Source organism: Oncorhynchus clarkii, chromosome 4 (assembly GCF_045791955.1).
Source record: "Oncorhynchus clarkii lewisi isolate Uvic-CL-2024 chromosome 4, UVic_Ocla_1.0, whole genome shotgun sequence".
Lineage (NCBI taxonomy): Eukaryota > Metazoa > Chordata > Actinopteri > Salmoniformes > Salmonidae > Oncorhynchus > Oncorhynchus clarkii.
Genome location: NC_092150.1, coordinates 4,073,739 through 4,098,738, shown reverse-complemented (window position 1 = coordinate 4,098,738; position 25,000 = coordinate 4,073,739). Strand labels below are relative to the sequence as shown.

The 25,000-nt window shown below is 43.2% G+C and overlaps 3 protein-coding genes across 9 annotated transcripts in view; 2 read left to right on the top strand and 1 right to left on the bottom strand.

Annotated features, from left to right (window-relative positions):
• LOC139406310 (E3 ubiquitin/ISG15 ligase TRIM25-like) overlaps positions 1-8,244 on the top strand; it is a 15,162-nt gene extending 6,918 nt beyond the window's left edge. The window contains exons 4-8 of one of the 7 annotated variants that reach the window (XM_071148798.1): positions 5,331-5,490; positions 5,616-5,675; positions 5,907-5,977; positions 6,020-6,191; positions 7,739-8,244. In XM_071148798.1, coding sequence (XP_071004899.1) covers positions 5,331-5,490; positions 5,616-5,675; positions 5,907-5,977; positions 6,020-6,191; positions 7,739-7,770 — 495 coding nt within the window. In that variant the 3' untranslated portion in view covers positions 7,771-8,244. Of the gene's footprint in view, positions 1-5,330; positions 5,491-5,615; positions 5,676-5,906 lie in introns of all 7 variants that reach the window. The other 6 variants (XM_071148795.1, XM_071148794.1, XM_071148796.1 and 3 more) reach the window with 6 other exon arrangements.
• LOC139406322 (tripartite motif-containing protein 16-like) overlaps positions 1-25,000 on the bottom strand; it is a 138,959-nt gene that overhangs the window by 9,713 nt on the left and 104,246 nt on the right. The window lies entirely within an intron of this gene.
• The window catches only part of LOC139406323 (tripartite motif-containing protein 16-like), a 7,985-nt gene continuing 6,824 nt past the window's right edge, over positions 23,840-25,000 (top strand). The window contains exon 1 of the mRNA XM_071148818.1: positions 23,840-24,652. Coding sequence (XP_071004919.1) covers positions 24,071-24,652 — 582 coding nt within the window. The 5' untranslated portion in view covers positions 23,840-24,070. The remainder of the gene's footprint in view (positions 24,653-25,000) is intronic.

The following is a 25,000-nucleotide window of genomic DNA, read 5'->3' as shown; positions in this document are numbered from 1 at the left end:
GCAACAGTGTCTAGATTGAATTTGTATTTGTGGTCCTGGTGACTGGACCTTTTTTGGAACACCATTATTTTGGTCTTACTGAGATTTACTGTCAGGGCCCAGGTCTGACAGAATCTGTGCATAAGATCTAGGTGCTGCTGTAGGCCCTCCTTGGTTGGTGACAGAAGCACCAGATCATCGGCAAACAGCAGACATTTGACTTCGGATTCTAGCAGGGGGAGGCCGGGTGCTGCAGACTTTTCTAGTGCCCGCGCCAATTCGTTGATATATATGTTGAAGAGGGTGGGGCTTAAACTGCATCCCTGTCTAACCCCACGACCCTGTGTGAAGAAATGTGTGTTTTTTGCCAATTTTAACCGCACACTTGTTGTTTGTGTACATGGATTTTATAATGTCGTATGTTTTACCCCCAACACCACTTTCCATCAGTTTGTATAGCAGACCCTCATGCCAGATTGAGTCGAAGGCTTTTTTGAAATCAACAAAGCATGAGAAGACTTTGCCTTTGTTTTGGTTTGTTTGGTTGTCAATTAGGGTGTGCAGGGTGAATACATGGTCTGTTGTACGGTAATTTGGTAAAAAGCCAATTTGACATTTGCTCAGTACATTGTTTTCATTGAGGAAATGTACGAGTCTGCTGTTAATAATAATGCAGAGGATTTTCCCAAGGTTACTGTTGACACATATTCCACGGTAGTTATTGGGGTCAAATTTGTCTCCACTTTTGTGGATTGGGGTGATCAGTCCTTGGTTCCAAATATTGGGGAAGATGCCAGAGCTAAGTATGATGTTAAAGAGTTTTAGTATAGCCAATTGGAATTTGTTGTCTGTATATTTGATCATTTCATTGAGGATACCATCAACACCACAGGCCTTTTTGGGTTGGAGGGTTTTTATTTTGTCCTGTAACTCATTCAATGTAATTGGATAATCCAGTGGGTTCTGGTAGTCTTTAATAGATGATTCTAAGATCTGTATTTGATCATGTATATGTTTTTGCTCTTTATTCTTTGTTATAGAGCCAAAAAGATTGGAGAAGTGGTTTACCCATACATCTCCATTTTGGATAGATAATTATTCTTGTTGTTGTTTGTTTAGTGTTTTCCAATTTTCCCAGAAGTGGTTAGAGTCTATGGATTCTTCAATTGCATTGAGCTGATTTCTGACATGCTGTTCCTTCTTTTTCCGTAGTGTATTTCTGTATTGTTTTAGTGATTCACCATAGTGAAGGCGTAGACTCAGGTTTTCCGGGTCTCTATGTTTTTGGTTGGACAGGTTTCTCAATTTCTTTCTTAGATTTTTGCATTCTTCATCAAACCATTTGTCATTATTGTTAATTTTCTTCGGTTTTCTATTTGAGATTTTTAGATTTGATAGGGAAGCTGAGAGGTCAAATATACTGTTAAGATTTTCTACTGCCAAGTTTACACCTTCACTATTACAGCGGAACGTTTTACCCAGGAAATTGTCTAAAAGGGATTGAATTTGTTGTTGCCTAATTGTTTTTTGGTAGGTTTCCAAACTGCATTCCTTCCATCTATAGCATTTCTTAATGTTACTCAGTTCCTTTGGCTTTGATGCCTCATGATTGATTATTGCTCTGTTTAAGTAGACTGTGATTTTGCTGTGGTCTGATAGGGGTGTCAGTGGGCTGACTGTGAACGCTCTGAGAGACTCTGGGTTGAGGTCGGTGATAAAGTAGTCTACAGTACTACTGCCAAGAGATGAGCTATAGGTGTACCTACCATAGGAGTCCCCTCGAAGCCTACCGTTGACTATGTACATACCCAGCGTGCGACAGAGCTGCAGGAGTTGTGACCCGTTTTTGTTGGTTATGTTGTCATAGTTGTGCCTAGGGGGGCATATGTGGGAGGGAATGCTGTCACCTCCAGGCAGGTGTTTGTCCCCCTGTGTGCTTAGGGTGTCAGGTTCTTGTCCGGTTCTGGCATTTAGGTCGCCACAGACTAGTACATGTCCCTGGGCCTGGAAATGATTGATTTCCCCCTCCAGGATGGAGAAGCTGTCTTCATTAAAATATGGGGATTCTAGTGGGGGGATATAGGTAGCACACAGGAGGACATTTTTCTCTGTTAGGATAATTTCCTTTTGAATTTCTAGCCAAATGTAAAATGTTCCTGTTTTGATTAATTTAATGGAGTGAGTTAGGTCTGCTCTATACCAAATTAGCATACCCCCTGAGTCCCTTCCCTGTTTCACACCTGGTAGTTTGGTGGATGGGACTACCAGCTCTCTGTAACCTAGAGGGCAACCAGTGGGTCCGTCTCCTCTATACCAGGTTTCTTGCAGGATGACAATGTCTGTATTACCTATTTCTTTGGTGAAGTCCGGGTTTCTGCTCTTTAGGCCAAAGGCAGATGACCTCAGGCCTTGGATATTCCATGATAATATAGTGAAGGCTTTTTGTTCCATAGAGTGTCCAATGTTGTTGGTCGTGGTTTGGCCTCAGGCCAGTAAGTGTGAGCAGAGCCTGCTGAGCATCTGGTACATGCCATTGGCTTCGGCGAGTGTGAGAGTGGGGGTTGGGACTGTTTGCCCGCTCACTACCTGGGCGTATGTGTGGCTTCCATGTTGAGGCCCTCTTTGCGGGGGTGGGGTGCAGGGGGTGGGCAGGAGTGGCATAGGTCTGACCTGGGTGGGCCTAAATGGGGTGTGGGCATGGTTGACGTGGGGGGGTGTTGATTGGTTGGGGTGGGGGTGTGGATGTGTCTGGGTGTACTGTGGTCTGGATGTAATTCCTCTTGGCGTGGGTCCTCTATGTGTAGGTCCAGGGGGGGGTCCTGCAGATCTGGGAGGGTGTCTCGCTGGTCTGGATGGGGTGTCTATTGATCTGTTGCTCCTGTGTGAAGTGTTGGGGATACGTTTGAGAGCGATGTCCTTTAGAGTTCGGGCAAAGGTGGGCACTGCTGCCTTGTAGAGGTGGACCTGGTCATAGAGGCTGTTCAAGTCCAGGGTGGAGTGGTGGGCCAGGAAAACGTTTGGTTTTGAGGCACAGTCACGGGAAATACTTGCATTTACCCGCTGTATTGTGGCAGGGTGGAAGTCTTTTCGTGGTAGCAGGGTGGAGATAACCACTTGTGCGTTGGGGAAAGTAGAAGAAGCCTTTTCAATCACTCTCTTCAGTGCTGTGGCCACTCTTTCCTGCAGTGCTCTCAGGTCGTTTGTGCCTGTGTGTATTATTATGTGGCTGGGTGAGCCTAGTTTGGCCTCAGACAGAAGGTCGAGGGCACGCTGGGTGTTTGGACACCAGAGTTTAGACACACTGTGTTTGGGAAAAAGTTTTTTTTCTTCTATATATTTCCCATTTGAGTCCATAAGTAGTACAATCTGTGTCTTGTGTTTGTCCTCAGTGGGTGTGGGGGGGTTGTCAAAAGGGCTATCAGGGTGGCTGACAGGGGGGGTGCTCAGAGGGGGTGAGAGCCTCTGGGCTTGGGGTTCTTCATTTGTCTGTTCTGCTGTGATTTCGACTCTATGGTCAGGGTCTGGTGTGGACTGTTCTGCTGTGGTGTCGACTCTATGTTCAGGGTCTGGTGTGGACTGTTCTGCTGTGGTGTCGAGACTTTTGTTGGGTGCTGAAGTGGGCTGTTCTGCTGGCTTCTCTGTGGGGGTGGCCACCTCTCTAGTGGGTTGTTCTCTGTCACACGCCGTCCCCATCAATTTCTCCTCCATCCCCCTCAACCTCTCCTCCACCTGCAGTCTGATACTCTCCTCTAGTGCTCTGTTCTGCTCCTCTTTCTCCTGTTGTATTTGTCTCACCACTGTCCAAAGTGCAGATATGTCTCTGTCCACCTCCAGCTCTCCGGGTCTGGTTAAGGGGCTGTTGTTGTGCTGGACTGTTGTCTGGGTCTGCGCTGACTGAAGTGTAATCACCTGCTGTTCCAGCTCCACCTGTCTTACCTCCAGCTGGGTGAATTTGTCCTTCATTTCAATGAGGGAGTGGTAATCTGTGCTGGGAGGTTGACTCTCCACTGGGGGTTGCTCATCTGTGGGGTTACATAATGAAGAGGTCTGGTCTGACCCGCTCTGTGTGGGGGTATCATTATCAAGGCAGAGCTTCTCCTGCTGGGCTAATTCTTTGATTATGTGAAAGTCCAGCTGAAACTGTTTGTGGTTATTCTGTACCATTACTGATCCGGATTTATAGATATTTATATTACTTAACTCAGAGTCCTCGTTATCAAGTATTCTGAGTTTCCACCCCTCGTTAATCCCCCCTCTCGTAACAAAGGGGTAGTGTGCTAATATAGCACTGTGCCATGCCAGGGGATGGTTTGTGTGGAAGATGAGGTTGCTGATGTTCCCATTTTTGTAATAGTCAGCAAAAAGTGTCTCTTGATTTTCCATAAGGAGCTTCTTCTTGTGGTCTTTTCTTGCCTTATCATTCTTTACATGCAAAGGGTACTGTATTTTAATTACCTCTGAACAGCGGGAGGGAGCTTCTAAGGCCTCTCCATTTGGTTGGGGTAGACTGTGTGACTCTCCTGCCATTGTTGGGCTAATGGGCTTTGACACCTCTCACTTGACACGTCAGTGCTAGTTGAAGCTGTATCAAGCTTGGCAGAATTATGTTAGAATTCAGTCCTTATAAAGTAATGTTGTGTATTTTTCTTCTTGGCTTTTGGAAATAAAATATTGTTTCAGACTAAACATTACTCACTCAGTTCCAGGTTGGATGGTGTTTTCAGGTTTCTGTTGTTTTCCAGAGAATTTGCTGTATAGGGTAAAAAATCCTTGGTTGTTGTGAACTTTCCAGGTGATTCCGTAATTCCGTCCAAAATGAGGTTGTAGGTTTTAAGTTTTGATTTGAAGTAGGGGTTATGTTGAAGAGGGTAGAATCCAGTATGTGTTCCTGACAAAAAATCCAAGTTTATCTAACTCCTAACCTATCTTTTTTAAAGAAAATGCTGAAAAATGCAGGAGCTCTGATTCTGACCTCTGCTCTGCCTCTCTCTCTCTCTCTACAGAGGTATCAGTCTCTCTCTCTCTCTCTCTCTCTCCAGAGTTATCAGTCTCCTTCTCTCTCTCTCTCTCTCTCTCTCTCTCTCTCTCTCTCTCTCTCTCTCTCTCTCTCTCTCTCTCTCTCTCTCTCTCTCTCTCTCTCTCTCTCTCTCTCTCTCTCTCTCTCTCTCTCTCTCTCTCTCTCTCTCTCTCTCTCTCTCTCTCTCTCTCTCCAGAGTTATCAGTCTCCTTCTCTCTCTCTCTCTCTCTCTCTCTCTCTCTCTCTCTCTCTCTCTCTCTCTCTCTCTCTCTCTCTCTCTCTCTCTCTCTCTCTCTCTCTCTCTCTCTCTCTCTCTCTCCCTCCCTCCCTCCAGAGGTATCAGTCTCTCTCCAGTATCAGTGTATCTTCAGACTTACCCAGCATCGTTGTCCGTCCTCTTCAGTACTTTGGAGATGTGAGTAAGACTGTGTCTGAACTGAGAGAGAAACTAGAAGACTTCCTTAAAGGAGAATGGACCAAGATCTCCACTACAGGTGTGTTGAAAACAATAAGAACATCAACTTTAGACCATTGAAAGTTCCCTACTAGTCATATACATGTGGAATATGGTCTGATGATAACATTCCCTCTCTCTGTCAATGTGTTTGTGTGTCTGTAGTGAATATAGTGGATGTTGTACTGCCTCCAGAGCCCAAGACCAGAGAACAGTTGTTACAATGTGAGTCTCTTTATTGTGAAGTAACTAACAGTCTCTTTTTACTGACACTCCTAACAATCCCTCTAGAAATATATAGCAATAGTAGATCTAATCAAAGACTGGGTATCTATCTGACTCCTCATATTTCTCTGATTTGATCTCTGCTGTGCTCTAATCAAAGACAGGGTAGATACAGTATCTGACTTAACTTATTGTTCTGACTCCCCTCATTGGTCTCTGCTCTTCTCCCAGATTCCTGTCAGCTCACACTGGACCCAAACACAGCAGACACACGCCTCTCTCTGTCTGAAGGGAACAGAAAGGTGACCTGTACACACCTCTCTCTGTCTGAAGGGAACAGAAAGGTGACCAATACAGACCAAGTCCAACCATATCCTGACCATCCAGACAGATTCACCAACTACTGGCAGGTTCTGTGTAGAGAGGGTCTGTCTGGACGCTGTTACTGGGAGGTGGAGAGGACTGGTGTTGTTGTTACAGCAGTCTCATATAAAGACATCAGCAGAACAGAGAGAGGTAATGATGGTGCATTTGGACACAATAACAAGTCCTGGAGTTTATATTGCTCTGGAGGTGGTTATTGTTTCAGACACAATAATGTTGAGACTAAAGTATCAGGCCCTCAGTCCTCCAGAGTAGGAGTGTACCTGGATCACAAGGCAGGTACTCTGTCCTTCTACAGTGTCTCTGACACAATGACCCTCCTCCACAGAGTCCAGACCACATTCACTCAGCCCCTCTATCCTGGGTTTAGGCTCTATGTAGGAGGTACTGCTGAGCTGTTTAAACTGTAGTAGGGTCCACATAGATACTAGTCATGCTGGTGTAGTCTATAGCTGAGCTGGTTAAACTGTAGTAGGGTCCACATAGATACTAGTCATGCTGGTGTAGTCTATAGCTGAGCTGGTTAAACTGTAGTAGGGTCCACATAGATACTAGTCATGCTGGTGTAGTCTATAGCTGAGCTGGTTAAACTGTAGTAGGGTCCACATAGATACTAGTCATGCTGGTGTAGTCTATAGCTGAGCTGGTTAAACTGTAGTAGGGTCCACATAGATACTAGTCATGCTGGTGTAGTCTATAGCTGAGCTGGTTAAACTGTAGTAGGGTCCACATAGATACTAGTCATGTTGGTGTAGTCTATAGCTGAGCTGGTTAAACTGTAGTAGGGTCCACATAGATACTAGTCATGCTGGTGTAGTCTATAGCTGAGCTGGTTAAACTGTAGTAGGGTCCACATAGATACTAGTCATGCTGGTGTAGTCTATAGCTGAGCTGGTTAAACTGTAGTAGGGTCCACATAGATACTAGTCATGCTGGTGTAGTCTATAGCTGAGCTGGTTAAACTGTAGTAGGGTCCACATAGATACTAGTCATGCTGGTGTAGTCTATAGCTGAGCTGGTTAAACTGTAGTAGGGTCCACATAGATACTAGTCATGCTGGTGTAGTCTATAGCTGAGCTGGTTAAACTGTAGTAGGGTCCACATAGATACTAGTCATGCTGGTGTAGTCTATAGCTGAGCTGGTTAAACTGTAGTAGGGTCCACATAGATACTAGTCATGCTGGTGTAGTCTATAGCTGAGCTGGTTAAACTGTAGTAGGGTCCACATAGATACTAGTCATGCTGGTGTAGTCTATAGCTGAGCTGGTTAAACTGTAGTAGGGTCCACATAGATACTAGTCATGCTGGTGTAGTCTATAGCTGAGCTGGTTAAACTGTAGTAGGGTCCACATAGATACTAGTCATGCTGGTGTAGTCTATAGCTGAGCTGGTTAAACTGTAGTAGGGTCCACATAGATACTAGTCATGCTGGTGTAGTCTATAGCTGAGCTGGTTAAACTGTAGTAGGGTCCACATAGATACTAGTCATGCTGGTGTAGTCTATAGCTGAGCTGGTTAAACTGTAAACTGATTTGTTATTAATTAAAATTCAATACAATGTTTTAATCTTGTACATTTCCATGAATCATGATGTCTGGTGTTGATGTATATTGGTTGTCATTCAGAACCATTGATATGTTTTCTCAGTTGGTTCTCTGTCTCTATGTAATTCTCCTCAGTATCATTGATCAGCTTGTTGGCTCGGTCCTAATTGATGTGTTCTCTGTCACCTGGAGCTGCATGGAAAATGGTCCAGGAACTAAAGGACAATTCAGGACTAGTCAGCCCACTACAAGCTGGTATCACTTACTTTCTACTAAACCATATGGTCTGGTTTCCCAGACACAGATGAATCCTAGTCCTGGACTAAACAGTATGTTCAATGTAGATGTCCAGGAAACCGGCCCTAAATGTGTCATCTTTCATCCTCCCATACTGCTCAGTCCAGCAACATTAAACCTGTCCAGCAGGTGGTGCTGTTGACTAAACAATAAAACCAGCAGATATCTGGACTTGCCACTCAGTATATCAGTAATGTTCAGAATAGTACTTTAATATCATTGGAGATTGATGGTCTTTTTAATCCACTATCCAGAGTCAGGAACAGATGAAGTTGGGTCTGCTACTGTTCAGTGATTAAATATGATTTATGGTGATGGGAAATAATAAAAAACACTCAACTTCATCTAGTAATAGTTTTCCTTTGTTATTTATTCCAAGGTGTGTCTTTAACTTGTAAATGTATTGTGTGGAGGTGAGCTAGTGGTGTGGCTGATAGAATAGAATGAAAAGGGAGGAGGGGAGGAAGAGGGGAGGAGTGAAGGGCTGTTCAAGAAACCAGATGAGCAAGAGGAAGATGTTCAGGGGAATTACTGTCTCTGTTCCAAATGGTTCCCTATTCCCTACGTAGTGCACTACGGTGCTTCTGACCAGGTCTAAAGTAGTGTTCTACGTAGGGAATAGGGTGTAGATTTATTACAATATCATGCTTTAGTGTTTGGCACAAAAATATAGTAGATCTCCACCCGCCCACTTCCTGTCTGTCATCCCCCAGTTCTGTTAAGACTTCCTCTCATTGAACTGGGCTTCATTCTAAATGGTCACTTTGTATTGATAGTCCATACTGGTCTTTACTATGGTTCTACATACAGTACCTGTATTGATAGCCCATACTGGTCTTTACTATGGTTCTACATACAGTACCTGCATTGATGAGGGCCTCATCATCCGGCTGCACAAAGAAAGACAGGGACTGCAGTGTGCTCCAGTCTCCAGCAGGGGGCAGTAAAACCCTAAGGACATGAACGGGACTGCAGTGTGCAACAGTCTCCAGCAGGGGGCAGTAAAACCCTATGGACCTGAAAGGGACTGCAGTGTGCAACAGTCTCCAGCAGGGGGCAGTAAAACCCTATGACCTGAAAGGGACTGCAGTGTGCTCCAGTCTCCAGCAGGGGGCAGTAAAACCCTATGACCTGAAAGGGACTGCAGTGTGCTCCAGTCTCCAGCAGGGGACAGTAAAACCCTATGGACCTGAAAGGGACTGCAGAGTGCTCCAGTCTCCAGCAGGGGGCAGTAAAACCCTATGGACCTGAAAGGGACTGCATTGTGCTCCAGTCTCCAGCAGGGGGCAGTAAAACCATATGGACCTGAAAGGGAAAGTGAGGAGTAAAAATCATAGGTAAATTTACATTGATGTTTCCACGGAGACCTGAATCATATTCACGAGGCACCAAACTGAAGAATATGAACTGAAACACGAAGGGACTAACTGAACTAAAATAATTCTGTTGCTAAATGTTTTGCTACAGTGTTCTCTAACGAATAACACCCTGGATTCAAATACTATTTGAGCATTTCCTTTGTCCTCCAGGTGGGCGGGGTTTGTTTGTACTTTTAGGACTTATCTATTGGTTCCATTACAACAAACTCAATCAAACACTGCTTATTAAATCTTCAACATTATTTTAACGCAGGTCTGTTTCCACATGCAATAAGCCTGCAACGTCTTGTATGATCTCATTAGGTAACAGTGTGTCAAATGGAAGGGCAAGTCTCACCACTGAGAGGAAAACATCACTGGTCCACCTCTGCATCAGGTCAGCTATGTTGATCAGTACTGTCCCAGGGATGCTGGGAGCAGAGATGAACTCCCCTGACCTGGTACCACCTATGGAGTTGTCATTTTAATATCAGTTTAACCCCATTAAGTGGAACACTTCTCCAAAGTGGTCTGAAATCAAGACTGCAGGTCTGAATCCCAAACTAATGATATACTGACCAGCAGGAGAGGACAGTGGAGGAAATGGTGAGGGACAGGAATGATATACTGACCAGCAGGAGAGGACAGTGGAGGAAATGGTGAGGGACAGGAATGATATACTGACCAGCAGGAGAGGACAGTGGAGGAAATGGTGAGGGACAGGAATGATATACTGACCAGCAGGAGAGGACAGTGGAGGAAATGGTGAGGGACAGGAATGATATACTGACCAGCAGGAGAGGACAGTGGAGGAAATGGTGAGATATTCAGGTACATCACTATATACTGACTTGGTCCAAATTGTCAAGACGTGCTTGATGCAAATGAATGTGTGCTTAATGTTGTTTATTTTCATAATTGTAACTTGTTTCGTTTAATTTATTATATTTGCATCTAAAAAATAATTGCATTGTAGAGGACGTCTCCATTGTTGAGGACGTCTCCATTGTTGAGGACGTCTCCATTGTTGAGGACGTCTCCATTGTTGAGGACGTCACCGTTGTAGAGGACGTCTCCATTGTTGAGGACGTCACCGTTGTAGAGGACGTCTCCATTGTTGAGGACGTCTCCATTGTAGAGGACGTCTCCATTGTTTAGGACGTCTCCATTGTAGAGGACGTCTCCATTGTTGAGGACGTCTCCATTGTTGAGGACGTCTCCATTGTTGAGGACGTCTCCATTGTAGAGGACGTCTCCATTGTTGAGGACGTCTCCATTGTAGAGGACGTCTCCATTGTTGAGGACGTCACCGTTGTAGAGGACGTCTCCATTGTTGAGGACGTCACCGTTGTAGAGGACGTCTCCATTGTTGAGGACGTCTCCATTGTAGAGGACGTCTCCATTGTTTAGGACGTCTCCATTGTAGAGGACGTCTCCATTGTTGAGGACGTCTCCATTGTAGAGGACGTCTCCGTTGTAGAGGACGTCTCCGTTGTTGAGGACGTCACCGTTGTTGAGGACGTCTCCGTTGTCGAGGACGTCACCGTTGTCGAGGACGTCACCGTTGTCGAGGACGGCACCATTGATCACACCTTTGCTTCCACATTGGATAGATATTCTATAAATCTGTTTACTGTGGGGTCACTGTGATCTGATTACTGTGGGGTCACTGTGATCTGATTACTGTGGGGTCACCGTGTCACTGTGGGGTCAACGTGATCTGATTACTGTGGGGTCACCGGTGATCTGATTACTGTGGGGTCACCGTGATCTGATTACTGTGGGGTCACTGTGATCTGATTACTGTGGGGTCACCGTGATCTGATTACTGTGGGGTCACCGTGATCTGATTACTGTGGGGTCACCGTGATCTGATTACTTTGGGGTCACTGTGTCACTGTGAGGTCACCGTGATCTGATTACTGTGGGGTCACTGTGATCTGATTACTGTGGGGTCACTGTGGGGTCACTGTGATCTGATTACTGTGGGGTCACCATGTCACTGTGGGGTCACTGTGATCTGATTACTGTGGGGTCTCAGTGATCTGATTACTGTGGGGTCACTGTGATCTGATTACTGTGGGGTCACCGTGATCTGATTACTGTGGGGTCACCGTGTCACTCTGGGGTCACCGTGATCTGATTACTGTGGGGTCACGGTGATCTGATTACTGTGGGGTCACTGTGATCTGATTACTTTGTGTTGAATTTAATGTATTTTGGGTAACAGACATATACAACAAACTGTACAATGTGAACCCAGAGGAAATCACTTGAAGGTATTCATTAAAATGTTTCCAAAGTGGTCCTCCATGATGAAAGCAATAACAAATATAATGATAAAAAGACTAAATTACAAACAACCATAAATACACATCCTAAAGAGTGTCACTAATCACTGCACTTCTCCGGAACCTTAAAAATCATTTAAACAATTAAACAATCTATTAATTATACCGATCCTTCACATGATACACCTGACCAGCAGTAGGGGCACACGGGTAAGTGGTTTATCTTACATAATTCATAGAACACCAGGGGCAGTATTGTGATATTTGGATGAAAAACGTGCCCAAATTAAACTGCATATTTCTTATACCCAGAAGCTAGAATATGCATACAATTGACAGATTAAGATAGAACACACTCTAAAGTTTCCAAAACTGTCAAAATATTGTCTGTGAGTATAACAGAACTTATATTGCAGGTGAAACCCTGAGGAAAATCCAATCAGGAAGTGCATCTTATTTTGAAACCGTTGTGCTCCTATGTATCCCTATTGGCCATTGAAAGGGATATCAACCAGATTCCTTTTTCTACGTATTCCAGAAGGTGTCTACGTCTCTTAGAGGTAGTTTAATTTACGTATTTGAAAAACACCTTGAGGATTGATTATAAAAAACGTTTGCCATGTTTCTGTCGATATTGTGGATATAATTTTGAATTTTTTTCGACGTTGTCGTGACCGCTATTTCTGGTGGATGTCTCAACATAATATGACCAACAAATGGAGGTATTTTGGGTATAAAAATAATCTTTAGGAACAAAAGGAACATTTGCTGTCTAACTGGGAGTCTCGTGACTGAAGATCATCAAAGGTAAACGATTAATTTGATTGCTTTTCTGATTTTCGTGACCAAGCTTCCTGCTGCTAGCTGGACATAATGCTATGCTAGGCTATCGATAAACTTACACAAACGCTTGTCTTGCTTTGGCTGTAAAACAATTTAAAATCTGAGATGACAGGGTGATTAACAAAAGGCTAAGCTGTGTTTCGTTATATTTCACTTGTGATTTCATGAATATGAATATTTTCTAGTAATATTTTTTGACCGTTGTGCTATGCTAATTAGTGTAGTTGATGACAATTCTCCCGGATCCAAGAGGTTAATGGTTGGTCTCTCACCTTGTTTTACCAAGGCCAAATATCTTTGCAAGAGGTTTGTGTATTTTTGGACCTTTTCATACGGGTTCAATCCATGTCTGTTTAAAATATCCTATAAATTCTTTGCAATCTTTATTGATCGACACTGTTCGCATATTGCTTCTCTGGGAAAGTTTGCCCCAAAGCGAGTTTAAACACAATTTCTACAGATTTCTTTTGGTTTTGTTGACCTCTATTCTATCAGGGTCAAGATGTATACCTTCTCTGTCGTGCATGCCGATGCAATAGTTGTACAACTCCAGGGGTCAATGCCGGCATCTTTGATTACCTCTTCTCTGAACCTGAAGCATCCGTCACGAAGTATATCCACATCGTTGTCACAGTTTGACTCCATCTCTTTATGGAAAGGTGTTATAATGAACTGTCTCATACCATGTCATGAATCTCTCTCCCTCTATGGGAGACATTTGATCACACCCATACATTTCGGGACTGGGATAAGATCCGATATAATGTAGATTCTCCTCTGATGTGAAGAAATGAGGAAACCAACCTTTCACAGAGTTTTCAAAACCCAAGGCCTCTGGCATTTGAGCCAATCTCATGGGTAAGAAACTTAAACTGTCAATGTATCTCTGGTTGAAGGCGGGGTCTAAAAACACTAGATTTTACTACCTTGAACTATGACCCTGGGTGCAACGCCTTGTTGTATCAAGGGGTTCAGAAGAACATAGGAATCATAGGCTCTAGAATTGTAAGCGATAAACGTGAAGTTTCTGTACTGGGGTTTTCTAAAGTGTTTTAGAAAGAGTAATGCACAATTGGGTCCATCTGCTGACCACTTTTCACCCTTGAATGTCGTGGTAGATACAAAAATAGGCAAATTAACACCTGATTGCTGATTAGTTTCAAAATAATGAAACACATATTTCTCTGAATGTTCATCTTCTGCCAAGGGCTGAATATAACACTCGTGTGGCACTTCTTGAACCACTTCAGCGTCTCTGCTTTTCAAAGGCCCTTTACAGATTGGGCAGTGTATGATTCCACACACGTGAGGTTTAGGGCTGTCTATTTTAAGGTTGTAATTGCGATGGCATTTTGGACATTTCCTGTTAATGTCACAACTGCTTACAGATTTACATGCCTTGGGGTGCCATGATTCAATTTTGTGTTTTTCACAGCAGTAGGACGAACGCCATGTGCGTTGACAATCTGCACAGGCTGTTAGGTTTAAGGGTTGCATCTGAAAATTTTCATCCTGACAAACGACACCTTTCGGGTGTAGCCTGACACTCTGAACAGTTATAACGACAAGAGTTCCCCCCCTTTCAGGTGTAGCCGGTATGGCATGATGGACACATAAGGCACTCCTAAAAACGCTGTGATGTTGGTAATAGCATAATAATGGGTGTTTTGCACATAAAAGTACAGAATCTGAGGATGAGGTTGTGGGCTGTTCTGGACTTTCAAGAGAGCTGAATTAGCTCTACTGTGGTACAAAACAACAATCTTGATGTTCAGAAAGTTTTCAAATGTGACAATGTCATAGAAAGCCACAGCCTCCTGTATACCTAGACCCACTGCATTCTGGAGCTCCCAAGCCTTTTGTAAAACCTCTAGATCAGTACATCCAGGGTTGAGTAAATGTTATAGGCCTATTGCAAAGCATAACTGATAACCAGGATTGTGAACTTTTATGAGATATGCCCTTTTATTGTTTATGATTTCTGATTGCATGAGACTATCAAGTTTCCTTATGACCCCCTCCGCCTCGGGGTTGACGTACAATTTGTGCAACGAGCTCCAGGGTCCTATCAGCTGTGACGCATAAATTAGATTGAACAAGTCGTTCCAGCAGGGCTATAAATTGTTCAAGATCTGCTTCGCCGTTGGGTAAAACAAGAGATACAGTGTTTTGCATACTATCTCCACAAATTTCATGTTGTAAGACATCACGAGGTTCTGCAAAATCTGTAGCCCTTTCTAAAAGTTCGCTCAGAGTATCCAATATCATAACATAAAAAACAACATAATCAAGGTTCTGATTCATCCCTGTGAAATTAAAAAACAGCATAATCAAGGTTCTGTTTCATCCCTGTGAAATTAAAAAACAGCATAATCAAGGTTCTGATTCGTCCCTGTGAAATTAAAAAACAGCATAATCAAGGATCTGATTCATCCATGTGAAATTAAAAAACAGCATAATCAAGGTTCTGATTCGTCCCTGTGAAATTAAAAAACAGCATAATCAAGGATCTGATTCGTCCCTGTGAAATTAAAAAACAGCATAATCAAGGATCTGATTCGTCCCTGTGAAATTAAAAAACAGCATAATCAAGGTTCTGATTCATCCCTGTGAAATTAAAAAACAGCATAATCAAGGATCTGATTCATCCCTGTGAAATTAAAAAACAGCCGACTCTCTGTATTGCTGTATTTATTTCTGTAAACAACACAAACACTTCTATCAAAACCACCAACACTGATTTATTACACCATTTTCCAATTCCCCAAAAACATTGTGTGGTTGCTCAGACTCCTCGGACATGGGAGTTTAAGGAGGTGTGTGTGTGTGGCAGGGAGGGTGTTAAGGATGTTGTGCTCTCATTCATTTGGTTAATTAAGGATATGAGTTCTGCCGGTATCTGTGATAACAGGTTTTCAAGTGTCTGAATTATAGGTGGAGATGTCGGCCCTGTCTCATTCATTTGGTTAATTAAGGATATGAGTTCTGCCGGTATCTGTGATAGCAGGTTTTCAAGTGTCTGAATTATAGGTGGAGATGTCGGCCCTGTCTCATTCATTTGGTTAATTAAGGATATGAGTTCTGCCGGTATCTGTGATAACAGCTTTTCAAGTGTCTGAATTATAGGTGGAGATGTCGGCCCTGTCTCATTCATTTGGTTAATTAAGGATATGAGTTCTGCCGGTATCTGTGATAGCAGGTTTTCAAGTGTCTGAATTATAGGTGGAGATGTCGGCCCTGTCTCATTCATTTGGTTAATTAAGGATATGAGTTCTGCCGGTATCTGTGATAACAGGTTTTCAAGTGTCTGAATTATAGGTGGAGATGTCGGCCCTGTCTCATTAATTTGGTTAATTACGGATATGTGTTCTTTTGGTATTCTGGAAGGATCCATGTTACATTTTTGAATCAGATTGTTGTTTAACAAGCTTTTATGCCAGAAGGATCTAGACTCTATTGACACATTAGAAAAGCAACCATTCGTTGGTGTAGCCGAACCTCTCTGGATTTTAAGAGCCATGTAAAAGGCTGTGAGAAACCTCTTGATCTACTTTAGGATCTGTTGTTTCTACCTCAGAATTGGCTGTATCAAGCTGTTTGGCCACCTCATACATCAACAAATCGTCTACCTCAGAATTGGCTGTATCAAGCTGTTTGGCCACCTCATACATCAACAAATCGTCTACCTCAGAATTGTTATTTACTAAAGCCTTGAAACTATCAGACTTCAATATTCACTCATATTTTACTATGTCTGTCCTGGGTGCCGAATTCCTCCTCGACCACGTCCTCTCCACGTATTGGGCATTCTGTGTTGGTGCACGCCTGGGAGGACTCTGAAAGAAAAATATATACAAAATAGGGTATTAAAAATAAAATATATATTATATAAAAATTATATATTAACATATTAACAATATATAGTTAAATGAGCTGTGTTATTTTGACGCTGTTCTGAGGAATCCTGGATACCGCGCCCCTTTCTCGTCTGGCTTTGGAGATTCTGTTTGTATAGATATTGTTGGAGTCTGAAATTAAACATTAGTTGACATTGTTTTAACATATTCTATCAACAAATGTATAATGGGGTCATACCGTATCCATGTTCTTGAATCATTTTCAGACCAGGCGCCCCTCTCGGGCCTTGCTGATTCTGCGATGCACTTGTAACAAAGTAGTGTGATGCGTGTTAGGGGCTAGATTATGTTTGATTGGCTGGATGTTCCAGGGGGGTGTGTCTGTGTGTTAAAGCTGCTTGTGTTGTTTGGAGTTCTGGTAAAGACGTTCGTACAGAATGGTAGAATATCGTCTGTTTCATTACCCTCGTTCAGAGGTAGAGTCCATAATGCTTCAGGTCTTCAAAAGGGTACTGGAGTCCTTAGTTAGTAGGCAGCTGAAGGCCTCCAAGAAAACAACTTCTTTAATGGATGCAGTCAGGCTTTAGGTCTGGACACAGCACTGTTTCAGCTACATGGAGGGTTTTACATGGATGCAGTCAGGCTTTAGGTCTGGCCACAGCACTGTTTCAGCTACATGGAGGGTTTTACATGGATGCAGTCAGGCTTTAGGTCTGGACACAGCACTGTTTCAGCAACATGGAGGGTTTTACATGGATGCAGTCAGGCTTTAGGTCTGGACACAGCACTGTTTCAGCTACATGGAGGGTTTTACATGGATGCAGTCAGGCTTTAGGTCTGGACACAGCACTGTTTCAGCAACATGGAGGGTTTTACATGGATGCAGTCAGGCTTTAGGTCTGGCCACAGCACTGTTTCAGCTACATGGAGGGTTTTACATGGATGCAGTCAGGCTTTAGGTCTGGACACAGCACTGTTTCAGCAACATGGAGGGTTTTACATGGATGCAGTCAGACTTTAGGTCTGGACACAGCACTGTTTCAGCTACATGGAGGGTTTTACATGGATGCAGTCAGGCTTTAGGTCTGGACACAGCACTGTTTCAGCAACATGGAGGGTTTTACATGGATGCAGTCAGGCTTTAGGTCTGGACACAGCACTGTTTCAGCAACATGGAGGGTTTTACATGGATGCAGTCAGGCTTTAGGTCTGGACACAGCACTGTTTCAGCAACATGGAGGGTTTTAAATGACATCCACTGTGCTCTTGACAAGAAGTGTGTCTGTCTTTATTGATTTGTCGAAGGCTTTTGACACCGTGGACCATGCTGTGTTAGTGCAAAGGTTAAAATGTTGTGGAATTACAGGTCATGATCTAGATTGGTTAATAAATTACCTATCAAATCGTACACAATGTGTAATGGAGGATGGTTGTAAATCTGAGTCCATAGAGGTGTGCTCAGGTGTTCCGCAAGGTTCTATTTTGGGACCAATGTTGTTCCATTTGTATATCAACAACATTGGGGATCTTAATGAAACAGCGGATGTTCATTTTTATACAGATGATACTGTTCTGTATTCAAGTGGTAGTAGGTTATCTTTATCTTTTGAAAATGCCCAAAGAGCATTTAACATCACACAACTGAATCTGAATGATTTGAAGCTGGTTCTGAATTTCAGATGCCAGGCATGTTACTAATCATGTCGTTGCTACAATGTCTGGACATACTATACAGCAAGTCAAAGTGTACAACTATTTGGGTGAGTGGGTTGATGACAAGCTGAGCTTCACTGTTCATGTGGAGAACTTGATCAGGAAGCTCAAGCTGAAAATAGTTTATTATTACCGACATCAGGCTTGTTTTTCTCTGGAGGCCAGGAAGGAGCTGGTATGATGTACATTACCGGCATGAGGCTTGTGTTTCTCTGGAGGCCAGGAAGGAGCTGGTATGATGTACATTACTGGCATCAGGCTTGTTTTTCTCTGGAGGCCAGGAAGGAGCTGGTATGATGTATATTACTGGCATCAGGCTTGTTTTTCTCTGGAGGCCAGGAAGGAGCTGGTATGATGTACATTACTGGCATCAGGCTTGTTTTTCTCTGGAGGCCAGGAAGGAGCTGGTATGATGTACATTACTGGCATCAGGCTTGTTTTTCTCTGGAGGCCAGGAAGGAGCTGGTATGATGTACATTACTGGCATCAGGCTTGTTTTTCTCCCGAGGCCAGGAAGGAGCTGGTACGAAGTTGTAATGTTCCGGGTGTCGTGGGTGTGGAGTCAGACGCAGGAGACAGAGAGCGCAAGGCTGTGCTCTTTTAATGCACCACAGGGTGCTCACAATAATAACGGCCCCAAACCGTAGACCGTTTTGTTTTATAATGGGTACATGTTCATCGGGGTTTGTACAGAGTTGGGTAAATCAGCTCTTTGCTCCCCCTTACATGGGTAATAATCTCCAAGCTGCTCTAAACGTTGATGTTTTGGTGTCTCTAGGTTCATCTCTAGACTGTTGAATGAGGCCTGTTACAACTTTCTTACAAAACCTTTAAGGGAGTTTGTGAAACCATTCAGTCGTGGATGTATGTAAAACATATTTAACACGTATTGCAGGTTACAGAAGCCTCCTGTTGTACTATGAATCCCCACTCAACCCTGTTAGATCTTGATGTGTTGGCTCTCTATGTATGTTTCATGGTACAGAAGACTCCTGTTGTACTATGAATCCCCACTCATCCCTGTTAGATCTTGATGTGTTGGTTCTCTATGTATGGACATGTTTATAATCCACATAGTGTGAATATTGTTTTCCATAAAGTTAATAACCCCCCCTAATCCGAAATATGAAATGACCTCTTCCCCCAAACTGAAATATGAAATGACCTCTTCCCCTAAACTGAAATATGAAATGACCTCTTCCCCTAAACTGAAATATGAAATGACCTCTTCCCCTAAACCGAAATATGAAATTACCTCTTCCCCTAAACTGAAATATGAAATGACCTCTTCCCCTAAACCGAAATATGAAATGACCTCTTCCCCTAAACCGAAATATGAAATTACCTCTTCCCCTAAACTGAAATATGAAATGACCTCTTCCCCTAAACTGAAATATGAAATGACCTCTTCCCCTAAACCGAAATATGAAATGACCTCTTCCCCTAAACTGAAATATGAAATGACCTCTTCCCCTAAACTGAAATATGAAATGACCTCTTCCCCTAAACTGAAATATGAAATGACCTCTTCCCCTAAACTGAAATATGAAATGACCTCTTCCCCTAAACTGAAATATGAAATGACCTCTTCCCCTAAACTGAAATATGAAATGACCTCTTCCCCTAAACTGAAATATGAAATGACCTCTTCCCCTAAACTGAAATATGAAATGACCTCTTCCCCTAAACTGAAATATGAAATGACCTCTTCCCCTAAACTGAAATATGAAATGACCTCTTCCCCTAAACTGAAATATGAAATGACCTCTTCCCCTATCGTTAAATCGTGAGATACATTTTTAAAACCAGATTTAATTCAAAAATATTCAGTACATACATTTTAACACGTTATAATTCAAAACGTTTACTATTTCTTACAGATAAAGGGTCCGGTTAGCCCTGACCATTATCCGTTTCCAATTCACCAACTCAAAGACGCTTGCCCGCTCCATCAAAACTCTGTAAGTTTTCCCTCCATGTGTAGATCAACCGTCCTGCATGTAAATTCTGGGTATGCCCACATCATTAATTAATACGCTGGGTAGAAAACTGTTTAGCCATAGTTAAAGGCCTTTCATAAAGAGGCTGTCATGATTGCCTGTGCCACATATTTAACACGTATTGCTTGTTACCGAATACTACTGTTCTACATTTAATATCCACTAGCAGATTTCGTCGCATTTGCACAAATTCTGTCATGTTACTGTGGTCTTTTTAAAAGTCAATAAATATGTGTATAAAGTGTACATGTTTGTTTCACTGTAGATTTGTTTAAGGCCTCCTAGAAACACCTAATTTATCCCACAGCATTAATTAATAAGCTGTGTAGAAGCTGTTTAGCCATAAGTAAAGGCCTTTCATAAAGAGGCTGTCATGATAAACCTGAATCTGAAATGACCTTTAGGATCTTTTCTTTGGGGTTCTAATCTCCCCAGGTGTACAGGCCCTGAAAATCCTTAGGCTGGAGCCATCTGGAAGCGCTGTGCCTGTACATATAAAGATAACTAAATAGGAAACTAGGCTGAGAAACATTATTTAGATGGCTGTTTTATTGTTGTTGAAAGCCTGAAATGGACACAATGCCTAGGGACCTGGTTTCTAACACACACACACACACACACACATACACAGACACAGACACACACACACACATACACATACATACACACCCACACATATACACACACACACACACACACACACACACACACACACACATTCCTGCTTCATAGATAGCAACCATAAGGGCAATAAAACTGAGGGGTGTGAGGCCATTCTCTTTCAAAGGTTCAAACACAGAACCCCCCCAGTTCAACCAGGTCGCTAGACATCAATCAGCATGACAACTTCAAAGGAATAGACACAATATAGATATAAAATAACACACCCTCTAACACGTGACCACAGGAACAGGATGTCCTGGACGGATGCCCATATTTGGACATGTACATGTCATCTGTACACAGGGTCATCAATCAAACGTTGAAAACAAACTAACTACTGAAGAAGTAAAAGGAATATACAGTGTTACCATCCATGGGTGACCTATACAGAGACCAGAGAGAAAGGGAAGAAAGAAAGAGAGAAGAAGGACGACTGGAAAATAACAAGTTGAAACATTATGAAAAGAGAAGAGGAAGTTGATAGAAGATCTGCAGGTGCTGATTGCTGATAAGATTAAAGAGACAATGGAGACAGATGATGTGGATGAAAGTAAATAGCTAAAAGAGGTCAGACAAGCCACGGATATGGTAAAGACAATACCAGAGGGAGATAGAAGAGTGTGAAAGGAGGACTAGAAACTGCACTGAGGGAGGCCCAGCTTTCACAGATCGAGAAAGGAAGTGGTGGTTTTACTCACAATATGATGGCTGCATTGTTTCTACAGGCTCACCACAACCACAGCCTGCAGGTCCCCCACAGTCACATCAGTCACACCTGTGAACCTGGTGGCTGCAGGGTATGTGCTTTTCACCACTAAGCATTATGGTGACCAACAGACATGGACAGGAAGAGGAGGTGGGCCCGCCATGGCCCTTCCTGACTGGAACAACACTCAACGCTGGACCTGTGGGCAGTTGGGGCATGTGAGTTCACAGTGTGGGGGAAATGAAAGAGGACCATTTATAATAGACACTGGAGCTCACTGTTCCTGTTTTGGCAAATCAGGACAAGTTGTTTGGGCTTCTCTGAGCAAATCCTCAGTAACAATAACAGGGACATCGGGACAGCCCAGGAATGTGTACTGGACAAAAACTTGTTTGATGAAACTCTGCTTGACTCTGACATGGTGCTGTTATATTCGGAGATATTCCAAATTCTTGTGATCGGTCCAAACCAAAAATAGATGTTCTGCTCCCTCCAGCCAGTGTCTCCACTCCTCCAGTGTCATCTTGACCACCAGGAGTTCTCGGTTGGTCGTAGTTTCTTTCTGCAGAGTTGAGACGATAGGACAGGAAGGCACAGGGATGGAGCTTTATGTCCTGGATGGATCGCTGCGACAGGATAGCCCCCACTCCAACGTCAGAAGCATCGACCTCGACCACAAACTGACGGGACGGGTCCGGATGGACGAGGTTGAGGGCAGTAATGAATTGATGCTTCAGGTCCACAAAGGCTCTGTCAACCGCTGGGAACCATATGAACAGTAGATTGGGAGAGGTGAGTGCCAAGAGTGGGGCTGCCAGAGTGCTGTAGCCTCGAATGAAACACCGGTAGAAATGGGCAAACCCCAGGAAATGTTGTAGCTGCACCCTGGACATAGGTTGGGGCAAATCCACTACTGCTTTCATCTTTTCCGGGTCCATCTGGACATTTCCTTCAGCGATGACATGTCCCAGAAAGGAGAGGGTAGAACGGTAGAACTCGCATTTCTCCGCTTTCACAAATAACTGGTTCTCCAGGAGGCGCTGAAGGACTTGTCGAACATGGAGGACGTGTTATTGGGCAGAACGGGGAAAAAAACAGGACATCGTCGAGGTAGACAAACACAAAATGATTTAACATGTCCCGGAGCACATCGTTTACCAGGGCTTGGGATATTCCACAGCTGCAAGAAAAGTTCTATATATTATTGAAACAATGTTGCGATTGTTTGTGAGAATGCCAACAGGTGTGGTTCCCTTGGGGGAGAGATTCTATTGGGGAAAGGTTCCTGTGGGGGTTGACATTGAAGCCAAGGGGAATAGGGTGTGTGTGTGTGTGCTCAAACACACATCCATGTGGGGGTCTGGGAGAGGAAGTGTGTCCATCTGATGAATGGGCATGTGCCTGAACAAAATGTTATACACTAGTTATAGTCTTCATTTGTAATGACCTGTCATTTTTGATTGGGAAAAAAGTTAAATAAAACACCCAATATTTCATGAAAATCATCAACATGTATTTTGTGTGTTCAGATGCCCTGTGTGGACAAAATCATGGAACCTTATGACAATCAGATTAAATTAACTACATTTTTCAGAGAGAAAACTTGCAAATCGGTCCAAGTCAACCAGAACACAGCAGGAGGGTTAAATATGTATTTCAAATACATATAACAGAAATACTGCCCATCTCTGTCTCCACATTATCTTCTGTAACATGTTGAAGGGAAGTCCTGCTGTTGGAAGTGTACTCACCCTAAAGCCACTCTCCAATTAGGACCACATCCTAGTTAAGCAGTACACCTTGCTGCAGTCAGCTCGTTTGGTGAGGCACCATGCGGTTGGTGGGTCTCCAACCCAGCCACTACCTCATAGAGTATTCTACTACCAGGTTGGAGCGAAAATGTAAAAAATACTATTTCAAAATATAGATACAAGATACCGTAAAGATCAATGTATCAAAATAAACAACACCTGCTAAGTGAGACAACAATATATTACAATTGTATCAAATACATTTTCCGTCAACAAAGTATTTATCAACATTTTTACATGTATATTTAGTTAATTTAGCAGACACTCTTATCAAACCAGACTTCTGATTCCAGTAAAGGGTTAAAGAGGGGCTACAAGACATGAACTGCTACAAAAAATGGTCAAGAAAAAGATGTATTTTGAAAATAAAAAAATAAATAAATTGGAGTATTGTTCAGCCCAGTGTAATTCAAATAACAAAATACTGAGAAGTATTTAAAATACGTATTTCAAATACATGTAACATAAATAATAACTATCTCTGCCAACGACCCAACACTCTGTCACACTTCCTTATCAAAGAAACCACACCCCCTCTACATACAGAGAACACAGTCCAGTAGGAAGCCACTCCCCCTCTACATACAGAGAACCCAGTCCAGTAGGAAGCCACTCCCCCTCTACATACAGAGAACATACAGAGAACACAGAGAACACAGTCCAGTAGAGAGCCACTCCCCCTCTACATACAGAGAACACAGTCCAGTAGGAAGCCACTCCCCCTCTACATACAGAGAACACAGTCCAGGAGGAAGCCACTCCCCCTCTACATACAGAGAACACAGTCCAGTAGAGAGCCACTCCCCCTCTACATACAGAGAACCCAGTCCAGGAGGAAGCCACTCCCCTTCCTCTGGTGTAGAGTTCCATGAAACAGAAAGTCATCTTTCATACTGCCATTGCTTAACCTACGGGAGAGAGCACCAAAATGGCAGAGAATCAGGAACTGTTCTGTTGCTCCATCTGTCTGGATCTACTGAAGGATCCGGTGACTACTGCCTGTGGACACAGTTACTGTATGGGCTGTATTAAAGAAAGCTGGGATCAGGATGATCTGAAAGGTGTCTACAGCTGTCCACAGTGCAGACAGACCTTTATCCCAAGACCTGTACTGAAGAGAAACATTGTGTTGGCTGAAGTGGTGGAGAAACTGAGGAAGACAGGACTCCAGGCTGCTCCCCCTCCTGCTCTGTGCTATGCTGGACCTGGAGATGTGGCGTGTGATTTCTGCACTGGGACCAGAAAGCAGAAAGCCCTCATGTCCTGTCTGGCATGTCTGGCCTCTTACTGTGAGACTCACCTCCAACCTCACTATGAATTTCCTGGTTTCAAGAAGCACAAGCTGGTCAAAGCCACGGCACAACTACAGGAGAAGATCTGCTCTCATCATGACAAACTGCTGGAGGTTTACTGTCGTACCGATCAGCAGTGTATCTGTCTGCTGTGTACAATGGATGAACATAAAGGCCATGATACAGTGTCAGCTGCAGCAGAGAGGACTGAGAAACAGGTAAGACCAGAACAACTTGTTGGTGACTGTCTGATAAACTAAGAATTAAAGATACAGTAGGAACTAAATCTGTATGAATATGAGATCATTACATTATATACAATATGAAATGGATCCACAAATATGAACACAAACCTTGAGTATATTGAGTTTGTTACAAATGTATCACCATTTTCTAAAGTCAAACACTGTTATCATTCTGAATGGCCTTTTATGAGTCCAAAGTTCAGTCTCAGGCCCTTGATACATGTAGGCCTACCATAAAAACTATAATCATTCACATAGCAACATAATATCATATTGTAAAGGGACTTCCTCAGGATTGTAGACCTTCCTCTCTATGGGTCC